Source organism: Seriola aureovittata, chromosome 18 (genome assembly GCF_021018895.1).
Source record: "Seriola aureovittata isolate HTS-2021-v1 ecotype China chromosome 18, ASM2101889v1, whole genome shotgun sequence".
Taxonomy (NCBI): domain Eukaryota; kingdom Metazoa; phylum Chordata; class Actinopteri; order Carangiformes; family Carangidae; genus Seriola; species Seriola aureovittata.
Window position 1 is genome coordinate 9,997,647 of NC_079381.1, and position 20,952 is coordinate 10,018,598.

General features: G+C 39.3%; 2 protein-coding genes across 3 annotated transcripts; both read right to left on the reverse strand.

The window, feature by feature from the left end:
• Positions 1–220: 220 nt before the first annotated feature.
• On the reverse strand, positions 221–11,236 carry crkl (v-crk avian sarcoma virus CT10 oncogene homolog-like). The gene is made up of 3 exons (XM_056403389.1): positions 10,017–11,236; positions 8,803–9,277; positions 221–2,646 (listed from the first exon to the last, which is right to left on the reverse strand). The coding sequence occupies exons 1-3, from the start codon at positions 10,322–10,324 to the stop codon at positions 2,512–2,514; spliced, it is 918 nt and encodes a 305-aa protein (XP_056259364.1). The 5' UTR covers positions 10,325–11,236; the 3' UTR covers positions 221–2,511.
• A 3,541-nt stretch (positions 11,237–14,777) lies between these two features.
• Positions 14,778–20,274, reverse strand: si:ch211-222n4.2 (uncharacterized protein LOC101885505 homolog). Of its 2 annotated transcripts, none has more exons than XM_056402791.1 (7): positions 19,685–20,274; positions 18,692–18,739; positions 18,021–18,138; positions 16,649–16,844; positions 16,460–16,553; positions 16,289–16,348; positions 14,778–16,091 (listed from the first exon to the last, which is right to left on the reverse strand). In XM_056402791.1, the coding sequence occupies exons 1-7, from the start codon at positions 19,974–19,976 to the stop codon at positions 15,907–15,909; spliced, it is 993 nt and encodes a 330-aa protein (XP_056258766.1). In that variant the 5' UTR covers positions 19,977–20,274; the 3' UTR covers positions 14,778–15,906. The 2 variants fall into 2 exon arrangements, with proteins under 2 accessions (XP_056258766.1, XP_056258767.1); XM_056402792.1 differs by having other exon boundaries at positions 16,453–16,553.
• Positions 20,275–20,952: the final 678 nt, after the last annotated feature.

Below are 20,952 nucleotides of genomic sequence, written 5' to 3' on the forward strand. Positions count from 1 at the left end.
CAGCTGACATTCTTTTATTAGCACTTCATTAAAATTCATTAATTGCTTCCTTTCTCCTGGGCGCAACCAGAATCAAAAGTGGAGCTGTCAAAAATTAGAGCAAGAGCAACTCTCCTGTGCTCCAGATACACAACCTGTGATGCCATGCTGCTGCAAACATGGCCACGCCCACCCATCTGTGTTCAAAAGACAACAAGCACATAGAGGTCAGCAAAGCGACTTAAAGAAGTAGACATAATTTTATTTACTTGTTCTGTACATTAAGGGTCAATACCAGCACAGGTGTTAACCATGGGAAATATTAACACATGTAAATGGTATAAGAAAATAAAAAGGCACAATTTTCAATTCTTAAGTAAAAGACAGGCTTTCCTAGAGTATGAGAAGAGAGCACAGTAATACTGTTAATGCCATTACAAAAACAACTCAGAAGCACAAGAAAAGCGAGTTCACCTCAAGAAAGGAACTAACCAGGGCGTATTGCTTAATTAGTAGATTTCATTATGTTTCATGAGGAAAACCCACGCTGGTTTGTTTGCACAGACCAGGAAGGATTAAAATAAGAGAAACCTTTATTTAATAAGGAAAGAAATGACATAAAGCAGCATTTGGCCAGGTAGGACCATCTCCCCAGCCAAGAGGTCATGCACAGAGGCAACCAGCAGGCATTTTTCCCTTTTGTAAATGTCACCGTAGGTACTTTTGTTTAATAACATCACTCATTTGAACAAAAATGCTTGATTTAATAGCCGACTACAAACTGACAAAATAAAAAAACAAAATTGGGATACAACTAAAAGCTGCACAATATTACTCTGAACGTCTGAGCTGTGATTTGAACAGGGAGCACTAAGAGGGGAAACAAGTGAGCGAAATAGTTCATTTTTACAGCAGAAATCTAGGGGTCAGCATTGTCTGCACTGTTTACACAACTGTTTAATCCTCGGCTCCTCCTGATCAAACAGAATAAGTTGCACCACAGTATGAACAAAGATGCTTTCCACTACTCCGATAGAGTGTTTGCATAAAAAGAGTCAAAAATTGTGCACAGACCAAGTAAAGCAGGTCGGATTCCTAAATTGACAGGAGTAACGTCACATTAAAACATAAGGTTAGAGAGGGGACTGCATGCACTAAAAGATGCATTTATCTTACTCTCTGAAGAAGGCAATAATGGGATCTCATTGGCTTGCTAAAACATTTCCTCCTTCCCTGACCTACGCCACTGAAAGTGGAGCTTCTCACCTCAGTGGAAAGCCTTTAGTCTGAGTGCCCACACTGCGTTTTTAGCTAGCCTTGTAGTCAGATGCTCGTGGGAAGTGCTGGCCAGGGCTACTGCCGTTGCTATTTGACTTTTGGGAACCTGTTTGAAGCATGGCACTCCTATGCAAATAGTTGAAGTATATCTTCTAGTGCTTGGTGCTGATGGCACTAAAAACCTGCTAATCTCTAAGCAATGTCCTTTTAGTTCAAAAGAATGAGAATGACAGTGAAGAGAGGTACCAAGTGGACATGCAAAATTACCCCTCTACCATACATCTTCTCCATGTCACAAAAAACAAAACAAAAAAACAAAACAAATATACTTAACTTTTGTTGATCATGATGCACAAATAAGAAAAAATAAATCACATATGGCCGTGTCATGTCTTAAGATAAATAAGTCTCGTCAGCCAGACATGTGCCAGGTTGGATGGGATTATGGGATCTCTAATGTCAAGTTACAAAACCAAGATCTTCCACAAACCCATCTCTTCTGCGTTGTCCTGACTCCAGTCACACATCACATGCACATCAAAGAACCGTTAACCTGAATACCTCATGGCCAATAACTGTGTGTACATGCGTGTGCTTGTGTGATGGTTAAGGTACAACAGTGACTTGATTGTTTGAAGAAATGACATTTGACTGACTGGTTAACTCCTCATAGCCTCAGTGCTCTCCCAAGTCCATAGGGACATTGTTTTTCCCTACTTCGTACAAATATCCTCACATCAACAAAACAAACGCACACCAATACTTTCAAGTCCCCAACGCTTCAAATATAACAATTATTCAAAGAATTCAAAAAAAAAAAAAAAACAGACATGTTGTGATGTAATGTGGTAAATATCTATTGTGAACACACACCCACACACATGCACTTATACACACACTCACACAAGTGCACGCGCATACATGCGCGCACACACATACACGCACACATGCACACACAGATGCCCAGTGATCTGGAAATGAAAAGGACACTAATGCAAAGACACTGCCCAGCCTGGAACCAAGACATGGGAAAGGGAACTGGGAGAAGTAGGGTCAGGTTTTAGTTTGGATCCAATGTCCAAAACTGTAAACAGTCAGAAAGCCTTGCAACGGTTGGCAACAACAGAGGGGTCGCTATCATGGTACAGCCCCAAGCAGGCAAGCACGTAACCATGGTGACACTGGCGGGAAAAGGTGGAGACAGCCAGCAGATTCGGGAACACGTTGGTACTGGCAAGAGGCTCCAGTTGAAGGTCAGTCACTCTCATCCGGATTCTGGGGGTCTATGATTTTGACATGGGTGAATGGAAAGAGACCCCGCCGTCCGTTCACCTCTCCTTCCCACTGACCGCTGATGTTCATCCGTGTAACCTTGACGATATCACCAACCTGAGGAAAAAAGGACAGGAGGCTGAGTTAGGGGAAGAGCTTGAAGTAAATCTAAGTATGTTTTTAAATAACATATATTCCATACATGACATTCAGTATGATGGATTCATTTTGTATGCATGTTAGACATGCATTCATATGTTTACAAGATATTCTGCTAGATGATACATTTTGCTCATTAAAGTTTTTTATACCACTATTTGTACCACCATGACATCTGAACATTTAATGGCATTTAAATGAAGCAACCTACAGTGCATGAGTGCATACACATTTTGTTTAGGTGGCTATCATGTGAGCTCAACCAGCCCATTCAAGTATGACCATTTCTATTTAAGATGAGCATGTACAGTAAGTGCACTACACCATTTTCTATGGCATAATCAATGGAGCAAAGAAGTTATGTAATGACTCAACAGTGAATCATAGTTTTCAAGTGTAGTGAAATGGCAAAAGTCAAAGAGTTAATTTGAATTTTGAGATGGTGATTAACTGCTGCACCAGACTCTCTTCTTAAGAGTCAACATTTTTCATAGCCTGAGGAAAAAACAAAACACACTTTGCACATGGCCAATGTTTATTTTAAAACCTGCTCCAAACAACACTAACAATGCACATGTGAACTGCAACAACATCCAGTGCAACTGATTTCTTAATACACACTTAACAAAATTTGCTCCATATGCGCATTACACTGTGGTTTAAACAGATGACAGAGGAGCACAGAGCTGTCGCTCAGATGGGTTTGTGACACTGAATGTGACCCCAATCTGTTAAAGCCTTATGTTCTTTATCAGGATTAGAAGGGAAAGTCTCTACCATGAAAATCATGATTGAAACGTGAATGGAAGGGCAGCATTTGTCCCTTTAACTTCAGAATGAGGCTTCAAGGACATCCAGTCCTAGACATCATCTGTAACAGTAATCCTTTGCGCCACTCTGGAATGACAAGAATGCTACTTAGCTGTAAAAGCTTCTGTGAAATCCGTATGTCAAAGGATTATACATATATATACTGTATATATAAAAAGACTTCAATTGATTCATCCTTTTGAAAGAATAGATAATTATCATTCACATTAAGTCTTAAAGGTGGACAATAGCAGGCCCTTGCAATTTTCACCTTAAAATTTCCATTAGGTTTAAATTTTGAAGTGCTTAATTATGCCTCATTAGATTTAAAAGGGTTAACATATGTGTATATTCATTCAGAAAAGGTTTGCTGTTATGAATGCAGACTTGTCAACCTTATGATCGTGGAAAACCTCATGGTAAACAAAATTATAGCAATGCCGTTGTAAAGAATTATATCTAACTATTATGAAAGCAGAAATGAAAAAGTGGACTAGTACTGTGCAATAAAGATGAACAAAAATAGCCTAAATATCAAACTCTAAAATATAGAGGCCATAACCTGATTTCATTTGTTGGGAACTGCCTGTCTCTGAGGTAAATAAATAATGACTCAGAGCTTCTGCTTCTTGAACCCCAGAGGGCCCAAAATAGCCACAGTACAAAACTAAAGGGTTTTTGCTGTAAGCAATGAACTATTATGAGCCAAAGGCAGACACAGATAGAAGAGACAAGATGGGACGTGGTAAGGTATGCGTTTCCAGTGCAAAGCAAGTTTTAGAACAGTAAATCAAAAATACCACAGGAAATACTAGGTTTCAGCTAGTTTTTTTCCCCCAGTGAGGCTTTCTAGGGTTTCTGGTGGCTTTCTTCCCTTAGTTCAAGTAATTACAACTCTGATTACTCAATATTACAGCTGTGCAGTTACTAAATGTTCTCGATTTTGTGCTTAGTCTAAAAACAATCTACTTAAGACCTATCCATTAAGCGTTTCCAAAACTTTCAAAGTTGTAATAAAACAAAATATTGAAAAGTGCTTGACTGTGAGATTAGTAAAAATTAAAAAAAAAAAAATTAAAAATAGTGCATTACCATGTAAAATTGCTGTGGAAAAACAATGGACTTACAGCACAAGAAACCAGATGTGACTGAGTAAGGGTTTTTCTCAGTACTCCTGTCTTAGACCGGGGTTGAGGCAAAAGGAAGTGAGGAACAAAGGCATCCCAGAAGAGTAGTAATTGTACCTGCACTACACTTAGTGCATGAAAAACCATACAGATGTCTGTATTATCCATTTGCTTCTCTTCAGGGGACTATAAACACACCCTACAAGCAATGACAACAGCATCTTTATTTCTTAATTGTAGCAAATAAAAATAAGAAGTCAAGCAAAAGGATTCATTAATCTAAACCAGGCTTCTGCTGCATCAGCCTCTGTTCTGTCATCTTTGAGCTGCACACTAAGTATTACAGCCTTCATCACTCTAGCTGGAGAGAGACAGGGGGGCAAAAAAAAGAGGCCTATAACCTTAACAGGGACAACGTGTAGAGAAATAACTTCTGTACTCACTGGAACATAGAGGGGAAATATCTAAGCACAAACACACACTAGCACAATTTCTGGTAATTCCTAAAAATCCATTTGTTGACAAAATCATCAACTAAACTAAGTTGAACCAGGGCAAAACACAGCAAGTCTAAAGTTGAAAGTGCAGAAGACCAAACCATATCATACTAGGAACAGTCAGCCCTGACAGTTAGATGGATGGATGTGTATGAGGCGAGAGAACCAACAATGAGATCTAAGAGAACAAAGAGCCACATTAAGACAACTATCTTAGTCATTCTTGCCAGTATGTTCACACCGATTTTGCATATATGTTGAAATTCACTATAAAAATATAATGGAAATATTTCTTTTCAAGAAAAAAACTTGAGATTCAAAACTTACTACAAATAAACCTCTGATCAACAATGTGCAAGGAAAGACTTATGTTTGCATCACACTTTTCCTTTAGATTGTTCCCACTGTGTTGTTTGGTGTCTGTGAACAGAAAAGTATCAGTCCAGAGCTGTTGCAACAGCACATATTTGGACACAGGATTAGTAAAATATGGAAGTTCAGATAAAGTTTTCACAACAGCGGCACATTTGAGGTGTGGTGGTGTGACTCACTTATAATTTCACAGCAGCTCTGCTGCAGCTGTGATCACTATCAGAGTGGACATCCTCATTTCCATTCAGCATTTTGCTCACATGTTAAGAACAGGTTCTAGCTTTTTACCAGAGAACAATGTGCATTTTTGGCAGCTGGCAAAGCCAGGGTGTAGGAACTAAAAATAAAGAAAGATTCTAAATTGACTGGGCTTAATATAGGCATCACTGAAAATGTCTGAATCAGTTCAAACACGCATTTTCCAGACCAGCTTGGGACACCATCAGGATTAACACAAGGTGTACACTGTTTAATATTTAATGTATTTATACATGTGAAACAGCATCTTGGATATTTTCTCTGGAATCCAAGGTGCACTAGAATGAGAAGCTGCTTGAGAAGAAGCTTGTAACTCTTTTTTTTACAGGGAGACGCATGTATTTAACTTGTGTTTGAACCATTTAACTTGTGTTTGAACCATTCATCCAGTATAAGCCTGCAGTCTCCAGTCAGCAGCTGTAGCTCCATATACTTCACTGCTACACTGTATGATCACACAGAAAAGCGTAAAACAAGTGCCAAATAAAGTTTAGTTTCAGTTTCTGCTTTCACGCCACCTTGCTTTCCTGTTCATGCGCCTCCCTCTTTCACCATTGCCCTTTCTGCCTCTCTTTGTGGAATTGGTTAAATTAACCATGATCATTTTTATTAAATTGAAGGTTTCATCTCTACACATTGCAACTGTCAAGATAAGATGGGCTCTCATGGACAGCGGAGGGTGCAGAGACTGGCCAGCTGACATGTCATATTGACCACGCCAGTGTTAATCTGAATGAGGTATTAGGCATCCCCTGAGTTCATTGTTACCAGTTGTCAATTGTTAAAAAGGGACACAAGGGCTAGAGCAGAGAAGACAGGACTAACGTTGTTAGAGGGAGCTGTCTAACCTTTTGCAAGATTACCATTTACCAGGTTCGCTCATGTTCTAAATGTACACATTTACTTTACTCCATTTTTGTACAAGAGTCACGGTGACAAGTGTATCGTTGTACCTAGCTGTAGCGGCCTAGATTACTTCCTACATCCACTGACGCACTCTGATGTCAGTGAATGGCAGCAGAGGTAAGCTAATACACCTTTCATTTTCATTTCTCCCTTGAGGGCAACACTACAGCTCAGTCTGCTATCGGAGCAAAGCTTTTTGGAGACCCACTATAAATGTTAAGTGCACACTGAGCATTACAATCACATGCTTCAACATGTTACCACAGTCAAAGCAGATTTGTATTAGTCAGAGTGCACTGCTGAGAAATTCAACACAGCTGTGAAATGCAACTGTGCAGCTGCCCGATTAGCAGCTAGCTGGCTAGGAGGGAGATTGAGCCTGAGCCACTGCGAGCTAGAGAGGACCGCTAGAATTGGTGCGCAAGCTGCCCATCAGTGGATTTAAAGTCACAATAGTGTGGTTAGTCCCTACTAACACTGAATTTACAGCTGCCAAGGGGTATTTTGAATTAAATGTATCATTCCAAAGAAGGACCATGGTGTCAAATATTGAATTTTATTATTGAATAGTTGTAGTAAGTAGTACTAAGACCAAGGTCTCCTGCACTAGAGCTTTACTGTTCTTCCACACTTGTAAGTTGCTGTGGATAAAAGCATCTGCCAAATGAGTAAATGTAAATATACACACTAAACAGATCTCCAACAGCTGCTGCCTCACCCAACCACGACTTCTTGTCCAATCAGAAGTCAGAGGATAAATGTCCAACTATCTACCACCAAACAATAAATGTGGCTGGCAGCCATTCATTGACAAGTATCATCCCACCACCACAACATCAGTAAGTAGCACAATGCCAGTGCTCAGAGCAACAAGTTGAAGTCAACTACGGGTCCGGCAGCTGGTCTACTTAAAGCAAATTAAACATTAATTACCTGCAGAAATTTTTTTTTTGTTTTGTTTTTTCCTAAAAAGAAAATAATAATACAATAAAAATCGCACAATTTTCTTAAAAACATTAGGTTAATTTGCTAATTGAAGAATTAACAGGGGTGATATAGAAAATTGTTGAGCAAAGCCAGACTATCTGGGGCACCGCTTCACACCCCACACCCTGACAACAAAAAGAGGCATGGGACCAGAGCTGTTGCTGTAGCAAGAGCATAGACTTAAATATTAGACGACTTGAGAAGCACAAGTTATCTTAAACCACATTCACACTTAGAACCACCAAGAGTGCGGTATTAAGGCTGTAGGCAGCACTGGTGTTTTCCCCCCTATTGTCATTGCAAGCTACTCACTACTGCAATGTCAATGCATAACAGTTACACATTACAAGAAATTGTGCAGCACTAGAAAAACTCTTTACGTGACAATTGGAAATTTTCTATCCTCCAATTTTTGATGCATTCTTTGAGTGCTTTCCAAATTTGAAACTTTTCCAGAAAAAAAATCCAAGTGAAAATAAAGATCTATGAAATAACTATTTAAGCCCATAGTCAACCCTCTGGTTGGTTAGTTTTGTTCATAAAAAAAGCATATTGCATAAGACAACATGGTTTACATGCTTGACCTGGGAATTCTACATCCTCTCCCTCTTGAAATCTCTGCCAGACAGTGATGATTTTAGGAGCAAAGAAATCATCTGTGAGCCTGAGCCATCATCTAATCATCTGTAGCAATGTTCTTACTCAAATAAAAAAATACTTATACACTACAAATATATAAATGTATAAATGTATTGAATTACACATAACTTATTCTGTAGCCAAGGCTGAGCAACTGAACACCTCTTTATTTTGAAAATTTTGGTAGAAATGTTGAATGAAAATGAGGCAGTGTAGCTTTAAGCTAAGAAGACTGCTACAAGTTGTGTCTCGGGTACTTACCGGTACTTGGCATGGAGATTTACTGCATGATGTTGCACTACAAATAATAAGTACCGCTTCATAAAGACCCAGTGGTTCAATGTTGATTATAATAACTCATCTCTAGCAAAAGCGTCAATTTATTAAAGCCTAATTTTGAACAGCAGATGCAGTCAGTGTGGTCCCCAAGAAAAGCAAGAAGGAAGAGAAGCGAGATAAAGAGAAAGGACAAAAGCATTTCAGACTAAACATTATAGATAAAAAACATTTTACAATACCTCTAGAGCTAGAGCTGTTTTATCATATGCACATGGCACTCGTCTTTGAATGGCCTTTGCCATGACTGGGCCATTCTGCATGGACGGTAAAGGGGCGATAACTGCTCCAGGTGTGCCTGGGGGCAATGGTGAAGGTGTCTGGGGCTGAGCATAGGCGTGGACAAGGGCGTGGGAAGGCTCAGGAATCCCATAGCTGTTGGAGTTGCGAGATCCATGGGAAGGCTGGCCAGGGTGGGGTGAAGGTCGTACCACTTTCTCAACGTAGGGCACAGGGATCATCCCGATACGCCCCTCTTTACTCTTGGCACTCCACCACTGCTCCTCTGGCTTCTCTAGGATGATAAGGATCTCCCCCTTCTTGAATGGAAGATCCTCTGCATCGCTTCCAGTGAAGTCGTATAGAGTCCGCACATACTCCAGGTTCTCCTCTGGGCCACCCATGGGCTGGATCGGAGGACTCACTGTGCTTGGGTACCTTGGGAGATCACAATAATGAGGCAAAGGAAGGATATATAATGTAGTTACCACATAACAACAGAAACCATCACAGAAAAACAGGGGGACTTGCAGTATATAATCAGTGACAGGTTACCTTCAAGCATCACACATTTTTTATTGAATAGTGTTCAATAAAAGCTGATGTTAGATTAAAGGGCCTATTTTACATTTGAACAAATCTGACTGACATGTGCCTCACTAAGAACATTTGCATTTGGACGTTTACTAATGTAGGGTCTATAAGATACTGACAAAAAAGCTTAAATAAGAGCAATCTTAATATCCATTTTAATACCTATTGTCTAGAGCAAGATATGAAAAAATGACACATACAGAAGAATATAAACACACTGTAACATGTGGTGCTGTAGATGAACAGTAATATCTGGCTAAAGCCATGGCTGTATATAAACAAACATTGCTAATAGAGGACATAAACTTACAAACCACATACTTTACCAGCAACTTGGCTAGAGATTGTTTATGTGTCCAACCTGGTGTGTTTGGACACTACAAGGCCTTAATGAAAACTGGCAGTGTAATTGGAAGGAATGACTGCAGGCTACTGCAGTCTTACTTAAAGTGGGTTAGTTCTGGTTAACCTAGACCACATGGTTTTTAATAGTAATTTACACCATTGAAGCTTTCATAGTGTGTATTTTCTTGTCATCTACAACCGAGTTGTGTAGTGGAGGGGTACTGGGTGACTTTCCTACCTGGGTGCTGGCTCTATCAGAGTGGTCGTATCCAGGTAGTGGATTTTGTAGAACTCCAGGAGAGCAGGGAGGTGATCAAATTCTTGGTCGCCTATCTTAAACCTCTTGCTCGGCAAGGAGTTGATTATATAGTGAGACACTTTGGAGTTTTCAGACACTGACAGCACGTAGTCACCAGGGCAGGTCGACGAGTCTCGAACAAGAAACATGCCATGTCTCTGTCCTTGTAACCTATTCTGTGCCTCCTGTCGTGACACGGGTCCAAAATACCAGGCGGACCGATCAGACGAATCAAACCGAGCAGACATTTCTATTCAAAAATAAGTTAGTATCAGTCCACAAAAAAGAAAATAACAAAACAGACTAGACAATAAGTTAAAACGTGTATGCGTGTTGGAATCGGCCAATCACAGCAAATTGCAGGATTTGGAAGATGCAGGGCAGGGCATTCGGCGTCCTGTGAGGTTTTTCGAGTGATTTCTGCACAACCGCCGCAGGCTTCTTAGACCTCTTTTTTACAACAAAAAAAACAACAACAAAACAACCTGACGTTTTCAGAGACAGGCTGCAACTGGCTTGGTCCAACTTTGGAGCATAATGTGGTTCCTGTGTTCAGCAGTCAATGGCTGAGTGATTGAGCGGCCAAAATAGAAAAAATAAAAAAAACTTACAAACATCGAAGGAGGCCTCAAGCAACAAATGATCAATGAAGCTTCCCCTTTTCTTTCCGCCTTCCGAGAAAACACCAGGCTTCTTTTCTAATAATTTATCTCCTCCACTCAGTGTCAGTTATGAGAACGGAAAAGGTGGCCTCAGTTTTCTATCTGATATATCCTCATGTCTGCAAAAGGTTGCCAGTCGCCGCTGGTCGGAAACGAAAAGATTACTTGTTATCTTCTTGATCTTACGGTAAGGCACACGTCATGGAAATGCGTTTTTGAATCCTTTTCTCGAGTCAGAGCAGACTTTTGAGGCAGCACAGCAAAAAAATGGCGGCCCGCAACACGTCTTCACACAAAAAATGATTTCACAGCAGCGACTTGTCTCCTGCGCGTGCATCTCAGGAGCCAGAACGTTACACTGTAGCTGACGCGTGCATTCTCGATTGCTCAAGAGGGATTCCGGCTTAATGATTATATATTTTATACTTCCCTTATTTCTGCTCGTCCCCCCCTCACCCGAGCCACCAGAAGTGCGAGTACGAGACCGAAAAATGGCGACGAGAGGGCAGGTCCCGCTTTCTATCTGCACGTCACTGACGCCTGGGTGGGAGGTGGGAGGTGGGAGGAGGAAGGGGGTGGGCGGGTGACGAGGACACGGCCGGCCCCCCACCCCTGTGCAGAGAGTGAGGTGTCAATCATGTTTCCATGACACAGCTAGAGAACATTTTGTATGGCAAACGATAAAGCAGTAATGTCAAAATACATCACAGACATTTTGAACACCACCATGACCCACTGTTGAGTTTTTCCCTCCTGTTATGTTCTGTGTAGTCCTATTTTGATTTATCGTTTTTTAAACAATGTGTAACTGCAACTTTAAAAAGTGCCATGCATGTAACTTACTACTCCTTGTATAACTACCATTATTATGATAGAACCTATACCAACATAAAAGATGAGTAACCCTTAAATCCATCCACGTTTTACATCCCAACCAGAATATGTGATTGGGATGAGTGAGGTGAGTGATTGCAGACTTATTAGCTATACTTGATGACAGTTTTACACACAATCTCTCATAACTAAAATCATATCAGATGGGCTCCTTTAGGACACAGATTAAACAGGAACACGTTCTAATGTGAATATGACAAATCTCCTTCTATTATACAGTACGTCTGTTGCTTACTGTGGCTTTGTGCAAAGCTTATATGTTTAATCTACAGTACAGTATATTTGCTCAGTCAACAGCTATTAAATGCCACCAGTAAAAAGTTTTTACATATTTCCCTATTTTCATTTCCTGTTCCTATCCAACTTCCCCTCCATTCAATCTCATAATAAGTATTATCTGGCACAGAACTGTGACATCGATTTGGAGCTCCCCAACCAACCCAACCCGCAACACAATATGCTGAAAGGGAGAGAGAATTTAAATGCAGCGGACAGTGTCTCCAAAGGAGCCCTAATAAAGATTAATACAAACAAAAGATTGCATAAGAAAACACCAACTGCCATGACAAGCTGTCCAATGTGGCGGGACAACGTCTGCTCATTGATGACAATAAGATATATAAAGAAAGCAGTAGGTCTGTTTCTCTGGTTATTGAAGTTTTCAGTGACCCTGCCTCATGAGGCTGCAGCTGGCACAGAGCAGCTCTCATCACTGCAACACTGTCTGAATTTTAATAGATTTGCACCCACTGGGTCTTACTGGCTAATGCCTGCCAATTCCCACATTTCCACAAAGACGCAGTGATGCAACAAATTGGGAAGAAAAAAAATAACAGAGCTTCCTCCTCCTCACAAGTATGAATAAAAAATACTGATATTTACAGACACATATTGTTTGACTTTTTCTTTTCACAAAAGTCTTTAACCATACATTTAGTTTAATGCTTTGTTTTAACCATGTATTCTGATTTAGGATAAAAAAAAAAGTGACAACTACTCATTAAAGTGGATTTTTTTGGAGGTCATAATTATAGATAGATGGATATGTAGATAATCTTGTTTTTGTCACTACACCAAATGCACAAGTTCCATGCTGAGTAGGAAACAAATAAATAAAGCTCATATCTGTTTTTGGTTTTGGACATGAAGCTTAGGTAAGTCATGGTAAGTCATACCTGTGTGACCTGCTGAGAAACATTTGAGGACTTTGATTGAATGGATGTTTCCTCAGTAACACCTCCATCTAGTGGATGCGTGCAAGAGGCAATAGCCTGTCTACACAACACTGACGTTTTGTGCCTTTTTTAGGCCGTTTAGACTGCTGCGGGTAGATTTAATGTTATATAAATTTACAAACACAGGAACTGTCAAGTGCAGCTGTGGCCTTCAGCACATTTGCCTCAGAACAAAACTATACAAGGAAGCAGTGACAGTTTCTGCCAAGTGACATAAGCTTATCTTGTGACTCCTCAGATTTCAGATTTTCTTTAGGCACAGGATTGGTTTTGTAACCATTACCCCCTGCCTATCACTACTGTGTTAAGAATCTGTCTTATGGCCTGGAATATATGTGGAAGAGGCATTGTGGTGCACATGAAGCACATGACATCAGATAATTAAATGATGTCTGCATAAAAAAAAACATTTTGTCGGTTGCAATATTATAAAGCAGTGTTAAAAGGTTTTTCTATTTGTGTTTTCTAACTTTTAGTATTGTAAATCAGTCTATTAAAACACACAAAAAAATTGATTTGAAATGCTCTTGATGTTTAAATTATGTCAAAATGATCTTATACATTTCTAAGGGAAAATGAATGGCCATGAAAATAAAAAAAGGTAGATGTGACCTTCCTTCTATAGGTTTATACTGTGGTTGTGGGAGCCTAAAATGCTCTGGGTAACTCTCTGTTAGAGTTATGAATTTAAATTGATACCTGCTCACTCAATGGTTTATGTGCACAAAGGTAGTTTCATTAAATTTAGAGGGCTCGGGCTAGCCAAGATCCTGTGGAGACTTGATGATGTGGATTTGCAGAATGCATAGAAGTTGAGCTTTGAACTGCATGCTGAGTGGTCATTTTAAACCTGCTCGATGAACCATCCCCTTAATGTATTGTTGCTGAGACTGATGGTAAAGTCACAGTTATTGCAGCAGGAGATGTTGGTAGAGATGTAATTTCAGAGCAGTGCAAGCAATGTGCAAATGAGTACAGGAGAGCTGCATAGCTATGAGAGGTGCGGTTTGGGTCATTCTACTTGCCTCACATATCCAGCCAGTTACATCAGATGTGCTACATATGCCAAGTTGAACACAGCTGATTACTGTACAATCATTTGATTTCAGTATGACGAGATATCTAAAAGGTTCTAGAGGTGGAGTATGCTACACCAGGTTCATTCCAGGAACTGTCTGCCCCGCCTGGCTGCATGCAGTTCTTAACCTGCCCTACGCCCTTGCACAACTACATGCTAAGTTTTGAGTCACGTTATGAGACCAGGTGCTTTTAAATTTGTTGACTTTCACATGACTGTGCAGCATTGCTGAGGGAACTGAAATCACCAGTGCAACACAGAATGACTGGTAATTTATTTATTCATTTTATTCATGTTTTTATTTATTAAAAGCAATGCAATGACACATTTATGAAGCAAACAAATTTCTCAAAACCTCTGGAACATGATTATTATGATTTCATGATCATTTCATTGCATTTGCAGATAAGCCATAAGTTGTTTGACATTTGAATTGTAGACTTTTCCTGGGAAATTATAACTAATTATAAGAATGTTATTTATAGCACTTATCAGAACTCATCAGAAGTTAAAAACTGAGACACAGGAAAACATGCAAGCACCAATTTCACTCCTTCCTCATCGTTCAATTCGTTGTGTCTTGTGATTAGTTTTTAAATAACCACTTCCTCATAGTTTTAGCTCCACACACCACAAGTTTAAACAGCAGATTCTCTTCAGCAAATGTGTTCAGAGGCCTCGAACCAAACTAATGTTCCATTTCCACGTATATAACATTTCAGATGATTTTATTTTTGTCACGAATTACTGTCACTTATTTTCACACTACTGGAGAGTTATTACATATCTTTAGTAGTAATACTGACAATGCTGCAAGTCAGTGTGGGATTAGCCACTATTCAATTTTATCCGGGATTTACATACATTTATACAGTGTATATGTGTGTGTTATGCACAATATGTTGGTGACAGAACCAACCACTACAGAATTTGGCAAGACCCCTTAGAGAATATTCCCAGAGAATATGGGAAATGTGACTTATGAGTCATAAAAAAATGACTCACTAACCATAATCAGAAAATCAGAAGATCAAAATAGCCTTTTATTAAAGTCAGGTTTGTGTCAAAATAAAAAATGCAGGAAAACCTACACTAATAATCACAGTTGTACATTGCATCATCTAGCAAGTTGTCTGCCAAGTCTGCCACATCCAAAAAAAAAGTTTTCACTTCTCTCATCTTCAATGACATCATTGTAAACGTTCACAATAAAACTCATAACTTTAATTCGTATATGAACATAGAACATAATTATTTCAGGCAAGGAAACCACCCTTGCATATTTTGTGTCATACACAGCATGACATACACCAAACAGTAGATTGTGCACATTATTTGTTTGCTAAAAGAAACAAAAAAAGAACAGGAAGAGGCACCAGATTGGGAGGAAAAAACACAAAGACAATGCTGTTTTGTGTTGCCATAGTTTATTAGAGTTTTGTGTTAATCTTGCTCAGTTTTACTGTCAGTGCATGACCGGTAACACTTCGCCAGTCAGGGCTTAACAATCCCACATACACTGTTGACAAACACAAAAAGTGCCTGAGAAATAAGCCTGGTAGTTTCTTGGTGTCTCATTAATTGCACATGCTTTTAGAGGCTTTACTTTGGTTGTTTGCAGTGACTAAAGTTATTAATACTTAGCTGTGAATGAAATTAAATGAATAAATAAATATATTTACCATCTCCTGTACAAAGCTAGATTTGGGACATTCTTTCCCCCTTTTGTGTGCAGAATCAAAGCTTTTAAGTCTATAGACCTTCATTTTTTTTTTTTTTTTTTTATCTTTTCATAAAACGTGTTCCTCATGAGTAAGATTATCTACTCATTATAGTCATCTATTACAAAACATCAAATAATTGGACATACTGTGAATATTTCAAATGTAAATTTTACTGATTACTGAAAAAGCGTTGGGTAGAACACATTCAGCTTTTGTGACTAAGGTTTTTCAGAAGAATCACGAAAACCCCAGCCCTGAGGTGGCTGTGGCTAACGCTCTGGTAGTTTTGATCTTGTCACTGCATCGTCCTTTTGAAACGGTCTCTCTGCACAGCACGAGCCCTCCTCTGTCTTTCTGCAATGGTTGAGCTGAGGCTCTGCTTGAGGGCTGGGAGGACCACACCAGACTGAGAGGGTCCTGACCTGAGAAAGGACACATACTGTATTTGAATTTAACTGAGAGGGCTGCTTTTTGACATGAATACAATCTTGAAAAGCCTTTGTACTGGTTAGAAGTGGCAATAAAACATTATTATGGATATTTGAGCAATCTGTTGCATTAAGGCAAAGGAATAGAAAACCAATTTCATGAAGCACCGTAGGGAGCAAGATGTACATACGTTTTTTCTGGATATGTTTGAAGACCAAGTTTTGGAAATTTCTTCTCCTCAAAAGATTTGCTGAAAAGTACAAAAAAGATAAACCCTTATCACAACTGTGCAGGGTTTTTCAAAGAATACTCTATGGTGGCAATGATGAAAATGATAATGCTCTATCACTTTACCGAGTACCATCAACAAGGTAGGCCTTGGTCAAAATGTAGTTTTCTGGGGTGATTTTCTTACTCAAGACTATATCCCTCAGCAATGCCTTCACACGTATAATCTAAGTGAAATAGAGTTGTTGAAATAGTTCCACAGAAATGCTGTATTTTTAAATTGCGCAACACTGGAAAGCTTCGTTTGATGATAGGTACTTACTTCCTGAGACTGTAAACTGTTTGCATTGTAGAGCTGCCGGATGATAACCTCACACTCCTGTAGTGTCGGAGCGCGCGGTGGATGGGAGGGACCGCTGTGAATTCGTAGAGGCTGTAATGAAGTGATGAGCCCCCCCTTCACCTCTGGGCCATGGTCCTCCCTGGCAGATCCCAGAATTTCGCTTCCCTCTCCAATGCTTCTCCCCAGTACAGTGAGATAATATTAACGCAAATTTACATAAAAGCTGTTAAAGGCAGTTTTGGTTGTAAATGCCTAGTTGCTATATATACAGCTATGGATTGAGACTCAAACCCATCCACTGGCCTTGTTTTGTATAGCAAGACCACATCTACAATAAGTCTGTCTGTCTGGAGTTGTGAGCTGTGCAAAGTTTAAGAACTTGTACTGTAATCCTGATCAACCTACCATCAGAGGTTCACTAAAAGGACACTTCTCAGTTGTGTCTAAACATGTGGCTTTTAAAAAAACATAATGTATATTTTGTTATGATATAATTTCACATTTTCTTTATGCTGCCTTTGCAAAGTTGTCCAATAATTGGATGGTAGCAAATCTAATGGGGTTATACAGGCATCTCTTTGCATGATTTCCTGTTTCACTACGCGGGCTAACTTTCCTACAGTCAATTACAGTAGAGCTTTTGCATTAGCACACACTAAAAGCCCGGGATAAGAAGATCTGTCAGAGTGAACAATGTTGTTAATGTTATTTTACATAAATATTTAATTTACTTTATGTGCTACAATATACTGTATCATTCAGTATTGTACAGTATGTTTCACCTAAAATGTGCTTAACCTGTCTATATTTTGTCTAATCCCAAGCATAGGCTCTCAGTACGTACATAATCAATTAATAAAGCAGCTATAAAATAGTTCTGCATAGCTGTTAATGATAACGCTGGCTATGTAGCAATAGCAAAATTTAAAAATAGCTCTTTTGACCAAAATTAATTTCTTATCAGTGTTTTGCTATAACTTCATTTAGAGTTGGACAATATATCAAGAGCTGGCTACTAATATTGTGAGATATCGTCCAAAAGTTAGATTTTTAAATCATGTGGCTTAAATTTTCCATAATGTTTTCCTGGTAATCACAGCTACATTAAAGTTCACTCACACAAATATCTGAGCTCATCTGATTGCCTTAGCTGAGTGACATTAATTAATGCCTCTACCTGTTTTGTCATCATATCCAAGTTACTGATTAATTTTCTCTCTCAAATTCCACTTATGTGTGAATGTCTTCTGAAGAAAATACTACTGAAATATAATCACACTATATCAGTATTGAGATAGGTAGGCAGGTCCAGTACTGAATAAGGACCAGATGTAGCTGGATGGAAATTCACCTTAATGCCTGGTCCTGTGAGGGTCGCATGTCCTGCAGCGGCTCCTCCAGGTAGAGTCCGCTACAAGCTTCACTTCCCTGAGTGGGCGGTCTAACACCTCGTCGACTGTGTGTCGGTCCTGGAAGAAAGATGACCCAAGTCAGAAATTATGAAGTGCTGTGGTCTAAGAGTTATTTGAAATACTGAATTTCAGCAGTAGCAACAAGAACCTAGACTTTTTATCCTGAGGGTGCCTTTGAAGTGGGTTGGGGGACATGATGATATGTATTGTGTGCAGAAATCTAACAACTGAGAGATTTTGCAATACTGTTTAGACCTAGGTTGCTATCCGATTGCTATCACTTTAGTTAAATGAGGCAATTGCGGGCAATCTTACAAACTGATAAACAGGACTTTTTTGTGGTAATATTGGATTTAGAGGATTAGAGGATTCAGAAGATTAGCCAAAGGCACACATTCCCTTATGGTTTGCTTATCTATAAACATCTTCTCAATTGCATTTCACCAAAATGTGTTATATCATTATCACAATCAAAAATTAAATATCCCATCAAAGAAGATTTTTATCTGTATCATCCATGTCTACTTTAATCTATCGCAGTCCTATAAGAACATTGGCTGTGGATAGCTGGATGACACAAAAACAACAGTGAATCTGAATTATATCTTACCTTTTCTACTTGACTTTGGAGGCTCCATTATGATTTTATACTGCAAATCTGCAACATGCATATTAAGAAAATTTTAGTGCGTGATATACTGTAGGGAGGCACATAAGAGGAAAAATCTCCTAACATGGTCCCAGTAAACAGCCCATGTATCCATGGGGGCCTCTCTGCTGTGATGGTGCAAAGACAGATGACTGAGGAGTCTCCTGGTGGGTAGTGAGGTGAAGCTATATGGAACAGCATGTTGCCTGTTCAATAATGTGACACTGGATCTGTGTCCACCTCCCACTGAGAAACCATCACAACCCTGGAGTTGCTATGCGACCACCGTACCGAGATTGAATGTCTCTCTTGTCAGCACCTTATCAGGAGACAGTCAGGTCTTTGTCACCAACTTGAATTCATTACATAAAGGGTGTGGGCACCATAACAGGTTATTGAGTTTATCCCTTGTAAATATGGAAAATAATGATATGGATTCTTAGAATCGGTTGGTTGCCCTTTTGGGCCATGTGTCAGTTGACCATGAAGTCACCAGTTCCTTGATGAACAATTTAACACTTGACACAATTTTCCAATGGGATTATAAAAGTACAGCATCTGTCTATCAGAATAGCACATTATTGAAAAGCATCTTAAAATTCAATTTCTTTGGCTTTTTCATGATCTTATCATTTTATTTATCATGTTATTATTTTCGGTGTCCTCCATTTTTCCTTTTCTTTTCTGTAAAGTACTTTGTAACTACTGTACTGTAAGGTTCACTGACTTGCTCTTTTGATATCAGCATGGCATAACATAATTCTATGGTTAATTTACTTTACCACTGACTGACCTCTAATTTAACTGTCAACAAATATGAATAATTCATGATAATTATCAATTTTTTTCAGATTACATATTCAAGTGAACGCCTTCAATGAGTAGATTTAAGTAATCATCACAAGAAATAAAATACGTAATAATCTTTTTCTTCCTCAACACTGTTTTCTTCACCTTTATTCTCCCGTCTGAGATATTCTATCTCTGCATGGAGCCTCTCAAGAGTTTCCTTGTGTTGTTGCTGCAGGAATTGGATATTCCTCTGCATTGATGCGACGCGGGGGTCCATGTCGCTGTGACAGGACAGCTCTGCTGTTCTCCCCACTCCTCTGTCCACTGCCGGGACAACAGGCAACGGCTGCAGTCGTTGCGCCGGTAAACGTCGTGGAGAGCAAGGTTTCCCGAGACGCCCAACTCGGGTCCAGTGCGGCAAATGGCGCACCGGTGGGAGGTTGTTACTTGACATCGCTTTGGTTCACTCGGCTAACGAAGCATTCTTTGAACGGGGGTGACGACTTCTTTCCAACTCAAATTAAATTTGCCAACTACCACCATTAGCTAACTGTGCTTTCTATTACCATTATGTTAAAGTGAGGACGGGTTGACTTACATTTTTATCCGACAGCGGCCAGCTAACTAGTAAGCTTGAGTTTGTTGCTTTTAAACACCTAAAACACTCTGAATTACTTTAGCACTCATTTGACGTGCACTCCAGCCACACACAACGTTGCCATGACGACTATGCAGCCCATTTTATGCCCTGAGTTGACGCTCTGAGGTAATCTACATAAATCCCTCCTCCTCGATTAGGATTGGCAGACCCAAGCTCCAACCAAAAGTCGCTAAGCATTCAAACATAACTGTTTGATTGGTGAAGGAAGTTATGGGCTGTACCCCGCCTAGGAAATGTTGCCTGATATGACAATATAAAGTTTTGCATGCCAATTATTTGTTTAACAATTTCTAAGAATATATATGTTTCACATTTAAATAAAATAAAATGAAATAAAACACTACACACACTTCAGTCCAAATAGGTAAGGTACAATACTCTGGGTGATCAGATGACATCTCCCAAGAGAACTCACTTATTTTCATTATTGTATAATGTGTTGTTATCTATCATAAGCATTTGTTAATTGAAAACTAAAGAGGGCACTTAAATTAATAGAAGCCAGTGGTTTGTTTGAATGTAAGAAAACAAACAAACAAAAAATGACATTATATTTCATAAATTTGCAGTACTATGAGGTATAGATGGCTTGTAATAAATTATCTATACCATGCCAAAACACTATTATATTCCTTTAAGCAGCCTTAATGTAAAGTCCCTGTTATCCAGTTTAAATGGCACTAGGTTTAATAGGTCAGCAGTAGGATAAAGGCTCTACTTGCATTTCCAAACTTTCTTGAAAAATATCCCATAGCTAAAGGGACTACTG

Bases quoted from the DNA above. Each gene is read 5' to 3' on its own strand.
- si:ch211-222n4.2 (XM_056402791.1), bottom strand. From the start codon at position 19,976: ATGTCAAGTAACAACCTCCCACCGGTGCGCCATTTGCCGCACTGGACC. The intron at 18,139-18,691 runs GTAAGATATAAT...TCTTTCTTCCAG, and splicing joins TCCAAAGTCAAGTAGAAAAG to GACCGACACACAGTCGACGA. The intron at 16,845-18,020 runs GTGAATTTCCAT...ACTGGGGAGAAG, and splicing joins TCACAGGACCAGGCATTAAG to CATTGGAGAGGGAAGCGAAA.
- crkl (XM_056403389.1), bottom strand. From the start codon at position 10,324: ATGTCTGCTCGGTTTGATTCGTCTGATCGGTCCGCCTGGTATTTTGGA. The intron at 9,278-10,016 runs GTAGGAAAGTCA...TGATCTCCCAAG, and splicing joins CTGATAGAGCCAGCACCCAG to GTACCCAAGCACAGTGAGTC. The intron at 2,647-8,802 runs GTATTGTAAAAT...TTTTTTCCTCAG, and splicing joins AAACAGCTCTAGCTCTAGAG to GTTGGTGATATCGTCAAGGT.